General features: G+C 32.6%; 1 protein-coding gene across 1 annotated transcript; it reads right to left on the minus strand.

Moving 5' to 3' along the window:
• Positions 1-230: 230 nt before the first annotated feature.
• Positions 231-4,488, minus strand: LOC127843736 (uncharacterized). Its single transcript, XM_052373479.1, has 3 exons — positions 4,338-4,488; positions 1,185-1,295; positions 231-324 (listed from the first exon to the last, which is right to left on the minus strand). Exons 1-3 carry the CDS (start codon positions 4,463-4,465, stop codon positions 246-248), a joined length of 318 nt encoding a protein of 105 aa, XP_052229439.1. The 5' UTR covers positions 4,466-4,488; the 3' UTR covers positions 231-245.
• Positions 4,489-9,602: the final 5,114 nt, after the last annotated feature.

Genomic DNA, 9,602 nt, shown 5'->3' on the forward strand with positions numbered 1-9,602 from the left:
TATAGATGCGTTTCATCAAATCACTCGTGCTTCGCACTGGTGATTTAATTCATACGCATCTTTACTCCTTACTGTGGGTTATTCGACAACAAACCATGATTAAAAAAATATTATATCTTAAACAAACATTTGTATTTGTATGATGCTTCGTATCAATACCAAATATATTGTTTCCCTAAACATAGCAACGATAATTGTGATCGTTATCTGAATATCAGATACATGTCGGATAAAAAATACTCGTATCAGTACTTTGGCTTACTTGGTAAACCCAAAATGGTTACGTTAAAGGTGTCATAAAGTGTTGTGACGTCATCTGCTACGCTGAAACAAAGTAAACAAGCACGTTAACTACATGGGGAGTCGGATACTTTTCGATACTGCAGTTTAAACGTGATTTTAAAATAAAATTCACTATAAGCTGCGGAATCCAGATAGTGCCATCTATAAATATCGCCCTACTTCCATCAAGGGCGACACACGGCACACGAAGCGATACACTATATTTTGCGCGACAGTCGCGGCGACGCACGATATTTTGCGCGACAGTCGCGGCGAGTGGGGATCGAACCAAAGACCTCCTGATCGCTATGCGGACATCATATCAAATACACCACTGCGATCTAACTTAGTATAAATTTGTTTAGATCTTATATTTTTAGATTAAGGGTTTCATCTCATAGATTATAAATCGATTCTGACAGATTGTATTAACCTGAAGCTACATCTTTTCTAGATAGAAAATGTCAATATTGCAATGTTCTTGAGGATAAACAACATTTTCTATTAGAACGTTCCTTATACGATGATATTAGGAAATTAATAATAATACATAATATACATATTATTTTGATTAACTGTATATAATTCATTACTCAAACCTGACTTTTCGCTCTTTTTCAGATTAGTCTTTGTTGTTTTTTATGTAATCGTTATAGAATTGTTAAATAGATTATTTAAGCTGTCATCAAAATGTCTTGGACCTTTCCATGAATTGATACTTTATAAAACAATTTATGAAAGTCAATACTGATCACATGACATGCCTTTATATATGTTAATATGTTTTAATCATGGACTGTATCTCCATTGTATATATTGAATAAACCATAACTAAGGGCCACTGTTCTTGACAATGTACCATGATTAAGTGTAAGCTGTTTGTGGAACAATTACATACTAACCTCACGTTTAGGGTATAACTCGAGTAGCCGTTGGATCTAAGGACAGACTCAGTACACTTTATTCTGTATACGTGTATATAAAAATCACCATTGGGATTCTGAGACAGCAAGCTGTAAACATAAAATGTTACAACTATATTCATGAAAAATAAAACATACCAATTATAAGTTATAATGTATAGCCACCGTTCAAAATGTTTCCAAGAAATACAACTGTAAGAAAAGATATATCATGGAAAAGCAGTTTTCTGTAATGTCACACAATCAATAGTTATGATGACACTGTGATTATATTATACTGTAATTATAAATTATATATTTCATTCCAACCACGCGCGTTCGACCATAATATACTACGATTTTTCGTTACTTCCACTTTTTGTTCCGCAAACCTCTCGGTCGGAATGGCGTGGGCGCGAATATACAATAGAAAGGAGCAAGCTGAAGATATCAGAACACGAGATAGTGAATTGAGAACGCGAGATCGCGATAATATAATGATTCCGCACGGTAATCTCTTGTATACGCATCGTGTTTTCGCGTAATCCTTGTGTATTAAGAGGTCTAAACAACGAAACACTATGCTAAATCGCGTTATTAATATTACGATAGTGTAATGTGCTAATTTAATAGAACTTAAGCATCGTAATATTCCAACCTAACATCGTTATTTCGCTCCATCTTCCTTTAAATAGCATGGGCGAGAACGCGATATTACGATGCGGAATCAACATATTTCGATACAAAATTGCAAATTAACGATGCAAGATCACGATCATAATATCGCGATCTGGAATCGTGATTACATGATCTCGTCTGAGCATGACTCGAATACGCGAGATTGTGATATGAACTTTGAAATCCCGTCTTCCTGTTACACATGCGAATATATGTCATATTATAATTATATTGACTTTCAATATAAAACCTGTATAATTTCATGACGCACTATAAACGTCTGCATGCCAAATGTGTAAATAATGCATAATAATTTAAGTTTTATTATAATAGTTTTTTGGATTCCACTATAATAATTATATATTTATAATTATTATTGATTCGTATTGGATATGGGAACTTTTGTACAACGCGTAGACTACAATCAAATTTATACATGTACGTAGCACATGACAACTGTATTAATACGGTTTGTTTTATGAAACAAAATAACTAAACGGATTCGAATTAAATCGCTTTATTGTGAGGAACAACCGATTTTGTTTAAGCGTGTATTAAGGATGGATTTCAAAAGATTAGTTTTGTTTATTTATCTACAATCATAAAAGTCAATAAAGCGAGAAATACAATAAAATAATGTAAAATATTTATTGAAGCGTTCAATTTATTGACAATGATTTTATGTATTTCTTTAAAAATAAAGCATCGATAGTCATAAAAAAAGAACAGAAAAAAACAGCTTACTTTCAACACATATCATTTGTTTTTGAACCCCTTCACCACCATTGTGAGTTGTATATGTTTGTTGTCGGTTGAATTGATGACTGTCCTTGTTTTGTATGTTTTGAATAATTTGCGAAAATTAAATCAGGACCGGGATAAATCTATCGAATAATACAGTTTCAAATAGTTCATGCATAATGCAGACACTTTTCCATGCATTATTGTTATAACATGAAATACTGGTAAACATCGTGTTGAACACTTTAATATTAAGGGTTAAATATTGCTATAATTACTTAGTATGTTGACTAAGATACTAATAATAGTTTGCCCGCTGAGCACTACAACACCAATCCGCTCTACCACCGCATTTTCTTGCCGCAATTGGACCCGGATTAGAAACATAATTGTGAATAAACACAGACAGCAACATAATGTTGCCCCACTTTTATTACTTATATTTCCAGCCTTCATATATCAAATATTTAGACAATAACACACGGCAAATCTGGGCCGGACCTCTATAATCGGCCCGCTGCCGAAATGACGGCCCGACGGCCAAATGCGGCTGGGCCGATTTTATTACATGTGTATTTTAAAATTTATTATAATTATTTTATAATTTATATTGGCCCGCTAAATTTGAATAACGGCCTGTTCGCGACGTCATTTTGTTTCAATTTATAGTAACAATATGTAATATAGCTTCATAATTTCATCATGTCATTGATTACGGAATTATTACTTCACAGATCGGTAATTCGTATTCCCAAAGCGAGTTTGCGAGTTTGAGAAACGTATGTAAGACAATTCGATGCGGGATCACGATGCAATTTTGCGATCATGCGATACGAATAACGTGATATTGCCTCCTGTTTGAAATTGTCGACCTTTGAATTCACAACGTCAAGAACGCGAAAAAAAGATGAAAATACACGAAATCTCCATTGTTATCACGAATCGTTATAACTCGTTCTCACGACGTGATCTCGTGCTTTCGCATCGTTAATTCGCTCTTCGTATCTTGATCTCGCTTTCTCGCCGTTTGATTCCAGAAGTCGACAGAGCGAAACAATATTTATCTTGAACGGAAAACCATTCATGATGCTCATTCCGGTAAAGAAATTAATTTATTCTTGTTAACGGCACTTTAACAAAGCCATATATAAATGTCAGCGGCAGGGTATGTTGTTCTATAATATTCGGTTAGCGAACAATTGCGTCAAGATAGGTAACTACTGCACACTTTAATTCGCCCTTGTTGCGTTAACGCCCTTGCCAAAACTGCAATGAGCTATTTATTCCGAATGATGATTTTCGATATCAATGGTTAGCGTTTTTGTTAATGGCCAATTATTTCCGAACGCTTCATAAAGTCCATAGAAAAGACAACCAACAGTATGTACGTGGACCAAACTCAAATACAGCAGGCATGCCTTGTCTTTAATGAAACTGTTTCAGTGAATGTTTTACATTTTAGACGGGTAATATGTCGGTCGATTTACACGATATAGCACATTTATTGCTTGGTGAAAGATATTGTGAGGTGTAATAAATGGCAAATAACGCTCAACATTATAAAACTTCGATGGTAGAAACACTTTCTTGCTATATATGAACTGGTATTTCTGTCGTCTTCATTTACGTTTGTACGAATACGATGCTAATTCACGATTGAAGTTTTAAATGGTGTGTGCAACTGTTCCCCTTTGTCAATTGGCACATAGTCAAGTGATTATCTATTAGTTTTACCTGTACACTAAAGTCCCCTCGACTTTGGACACTGACAAACTAGTAAAAGAATTGAAGCATGGTTCCGATGTTGTTAAATCAACACTAGGGGATCGGAGTGAAGGGGGATATCCCACTGCCCATGTCATTGCTCCTTCCACCCGAAAGTCCAAAACTAAAAAAAAATTAAATGAATTGATAACAAAAAATAAATATGATTTAAAAAATTATCATAATACAACAACACCATGTTTTATTAACGGAACAACACCTTTTTATTAACCGAATTGTGATAATAAAGTGTACACATTCTTGGATATAAACAAGCGACAATGACATTTATTGACTGGTTATTATTTATCAAATTACGTAAACATATTAACCGTAATAGTTCAACTTTTAAGCGAAAACAGGAAGGTAACATTTAAAGGGGCCTTTTCACAGATTTTTGGCATTTTTTTAACTTATTCATTAAATGCTTTATATTGATAAATGTAAACATTGGATCATAAAAGCTCCAGTAAAAAATCAAGAAAAAAATTAAAAAAAGGAAAAGAACATTGCCCGGAGCAGGTTTCGAACCAGTGACCCCTGGAGTCCTGCCAGAGTCCTGAAGTAAAAACGCTTTAGCCTACTGAGCTATTCCGCCGAGTACACATTCTTGACGTATTTTATACCTTATATAAGCAATCTTCGTAGTTTCACAAAATTTAACGACAAAAAAAGAACTAGTTTCGCGTTGCAACGCTTTATAATTTTTAGGTTTTAAAATCGTCAAAAGATGCATATAATGGCTATATTAGAGCATGGTTAATGTTCAGTATTACTGTTTCCTCACAAATATCATAACTAAAACGAAAACTTACGAATGTGAAACAACTTTTTTCAATTTTGTCAATTTACCAAAGCGTGAAAAGATCCCTTTAAGGGTGTATATATTCAACATTAGCATTTTGATTAACTTTGCAAACGGACCACGTTTAAATGCCGTTCTGGGTATTTTACATAAAAGCCTCAGAATATGGTGATGTATATGTCAATTCATTTATATAGAAACTATAAATATGTATAACAACACAAAGGAATATCGGATTTTCATACGATCCTACTTTTATTTAAAGAATGTGTTAAATATCGATCAGTTGCTGTACTCGTACTCATGATGTGTATATATATATATATATATATATATATATATATATATATATATGGAGAAAGATATGCGTGAACAACCAGATACACAGACATACAAACAGACAGACAGACAAACAGACAGACATATTCCTATTGGAGACTTCGGCGTGTGCGCCTAGCTACGGTGAAGGATGAAGCAGACATACTGTGAAATCCCCATCCCCAGAAAAAAGATGGTTCATTCACAGTTATATACTCCATACTTTTACCGCAACACATCTTCCAATGTTGGAACAGTTTACATACATAGAAGGGACAGTTACATGAACATTTATGTATGTATATATATATAGGGGGATATCCCACTCCCCGTGTCATTGCTCCTTCCATCCGAATGTCCAAAACTAAAAGTACAAACTAATTGGGAACATTTTGATTGTTGTATCATTCATTTAAGCACGTTATTTTATTTTATTAACGGAACACGTATATATACTACCTTTATGTGGGTATATAACAGAATACACTGATAATAATAATTTCAGGTTACTTTATATTCGTTTATATTCGTTTATTTGTATAGAGAAGAAATGCATAAATACTGTGTATTACTGACATGGACCATAAATTAAAAGTTAGTGCTAATTTCAGGTCACTAAACACTGAATTATTTCGCAAAACAATGTTAAACCGAAAAGTTCATTCGAAATAATATTAAACAAAATATCAAAATAACATATTCACACATCGGGAAGATCCTAAGTACCATGGGACAGTATGTTTTTATAAAAGAGACGGGGACTAACCTTGATTTATATATGACACTCGATATGTCAGCAGATATCAACAATAATGTAATTGTCTACTTGCGGTGCCGATACGTGATTGTTTAAATAATTTATGTTAATCAAAAGGAGTAATCATTGTATTATTTGAGAATATGGTCAATTGTTTCTTATTGTGATTGTCGAGCTATTTTACCTATAATTGACATAACAGAGTATCCACATATATTTTCAATAATGTAAAGAAAATCTTACCTAGCATTAATAAACATGGCAACAAAAGATGACAGTCCATTGTACGTGATTTCAAACTGAAATGAAAATAAAATTAAATACACTTGCCTATCTGTTAAGCATGGAGATTAAAATATAAAAATACAATTAAAAAATCACCATTGATCTAACGTTTGCTAATATGGGGAACGTGCAGACTAAAATTATTTTTATATTGCAAAAACAACAATACCGATTTATGATCACATTTTTACACACGTCTTTCAAAGTGTCACGTAATTACGTATCGTTCGTGGATAACACACAGTAACAACCAAAGTTCATTTCTGTTTTAATCGAGATTTATTTCTGTTAAATAATTTCTAACACAACGCTTCTAATGTTCATGCAGTACAATTTTACAGCGCGGCGGCCAACATGGCCTCCCCGTCAAGAAAACGTGACAACTCTCACCGCAGACTTTCAAATCTAACAACAGAATCATTCTTAAAACAACCTCATAGCATTTTATTCTGAGGAAAATAAACATAAAGTTTAGATTTGTCTTATCCCATTCTTGATTGGTTGACTGCACTCTTCCCCCGATTTACTTAACCCACCCCTTCGAATAACCCTTGTTGATTGGATGGATCGCTCATGCATCTACATGTCACAGCAGAAGAGCGCAAAACACAGTTATCACGTTTGACCAATATGTTCTTGATGAACATGTGCAGATAATAACCTTTGGGAACATGAGACCTCATTTCATTAAGCATACTCGATCATATAACCAGATGTTCTATATGGACAAACCACATTGGTAATATGAAACCTAACACTTCCATAATCAATTATGTAAACCCCGATACACATTCAATCCGAACTTGTATCCGTTATGTACCTTGGGAAATTGGAATTACACTTTTATAACCAATTATTTAAATTTCATTATATATCATATCTGAATTGGGACTTGTTATGTCTGTTATGTATTTGTTTGAAGTAATGTTGACCTACGAGCCAAATTGTTAATCAAGAACTAAGACAAATCAACAGATGTTCCTGATAATTGAACTACATTGGAGAAATGAAACCATACTTCCATAATCAATTTTTCAAACTTCATTACATATCCCATCCGAAGATTCTATTTAAACTATATATATATATATATATATATATATATATATATATATATATATATATATATATATATATATATATATATATATGTATGTGTGTTACTAATAATATTCATTACATTATATTATGATGAAGGATGTATTTCTAGAATATTTTCTTTATAAAACTCTTCTTATAATTCTTTGTAATTTAAAGAATGGTTCCCCTAAGAAAGAACAAAATAACGTTCTGAATGAAAAATGTGTTTATAAATAATACTTGTTTGCACAGAAAATATACGTTCATTGACCTCATGACTCTTCAAACGAAAAGAACATAAAAGTAAAATACATGTACTTGCTTACAGGTAAAGCGGTGATCTGTTTGTCAACGGTGACAAGTCATTTACATCTGGCTCAGATATTTAAAATTGGTACTTTTGATATGTATGATTGAACGCTATCGTCGCTGTTCAAGCAAGCGGAAATATTGTGACACTTTGACAGGGAGCAGTGCCTAATTAGCCGACGACAATGTTAGGGTAGCAAAGCATTTCAATACAAATGAAACTCCATGGTTAATTAAGCAAAAACCCGGTTGTTAAACAAATATAAACCCTCAGTCTATAATTTTTTAAGTTGTTTAAGCTGCTTCATAATAGTCTATCTGATTGCTAGCTGAGTTTTAATTAATGTAGTTGAACATATAAATAAACAAACACACTTATTGATAAAACGATTTTGCTCTGTGTCTGTAAGGTATTTTGGATAAAATAAGTATATCCTTAGTTTAGACGAATAATTAATGATACACATTCTAATGTTTCAACTGTTAGATTTGTTCAACCAGTATTCAAAATACTAGGGTTCCGATTCTTTAAAATAAGCTACCGCTACTTGCTTTCATTTGCACGTGGTCATTTTAGGAATACGTTTAAAAAAAACATAAAGGAATACAATAACAGAAGCAAAATATATTTACTTCTGAACTATATCATCTAAAAAGCAGCGTTAAAAAATCCACTGAACGCACCGATTTAATGTCGAATAATTTCAATACCGACTTACTGCACGTTTTTTTTTTTTTTAAATTGCAATAAAACAGTCTTTAAATGCATTGACTTGTCTTAAAATCGATCGTTCTCTCCTGTTTAAAGAATCGGTGAGTCGGAAACAACATGTGGATATGCATCTATATTCCGTCACTCAAATAGCGCACTATTATGTAAATATTTGAACGCTGTGACAGTTTATAATCTTGATGTTAAAGCTGTTGCATTATTTAAAATATTCAAACCATAAATAACACTAATCTGTACAATGTTTAATATGTTTAAGAATATTTTTACGTTTCTTGCTCTGCATTTTGTAATATAGTTAAGTACGGAATGCAATCAAGTGTTGCTGCCTTGCTACGCACAAGTTGCGTATTAGGGTTCGAACGACAAACAATCGAAGCAATCGAAGTTTATGTTTGATTCAAAGATAAGGGTATCCGAAATAAAAGCAATTAATAAATGCGATTAAATATATAATCATAATAATATTAGTTTGTATTCAAATGAAATTACATATTAATAATGCCCAGCGTTATATGGTGTTGTGAATATTACTAACGATAAGTTATTTTAATAAATAACTAATAAACACAACAGTAACCCTCAGGTTTCTTTATAATTAAACAAACAATTTACAGAGAAAATAAATAAAAGATTTAATAACTTACCTGAGGGATTATAAACTATCCTACACAAATAATATGTTTACTCCAAAATGTAATAGCCGTGGTTTACAAACAGACGATGTAAAGATGCTCGCTTGGTTATTAGTTTCACTCGTCTGTTTTAAATTTGCACACAAAGTATTCTAGATCTTTCAGTCCACTGCAATTACTTCCTGATATTTGATAATGTGTAAGAATCTCACAATAAACAAGACAAAACTGTTTTTTTCCTGGTTTAGTGAATTTAAAACCGAAAATACTAGATACCAACTTACGCTAATTGTTTGGGTACCTTGCGTAACTAAAT

This window comes from Dreissena polymorpha, chromosome 9, assembly GCF_020536995.1.
Source record: "Dreissena polymorpha isolate Duluth1 chromosome 9, UMN_Dpol_1.0, whole genome shotgun sequence".
NCBI lineage: Eukaryota > Metazoa > Mollusca > Bivalvia > Myida > Dreissenidae > Dreissena > Dreissena polymorpha.

Excerpts from the sequence above, each read along its gene's own strand:
- LOC127843736 (XM_052373479.1), bottom strand. The coding sequence starts at position 4,465 with ATGACATGGGCAGTGGGATATCCCCCTTCACTCCGATCCCCTAGTGTT. Across the intron at positions 1,296-4,337 it reads GAGGGGACTTTAGTGTACAG|CTTGCTGTCTCAGAATCCCA; the intron begins GTAAAACTAATA and ends TTATGTTTACAG. Across the intron at positions 325-1,184 it reads AGTTATACCCTAAACGTGAG|CGTAGCAGATGACGTCACAA; the intron begins GTTAGTATGTAA and ends ACTTTGTTTCAG.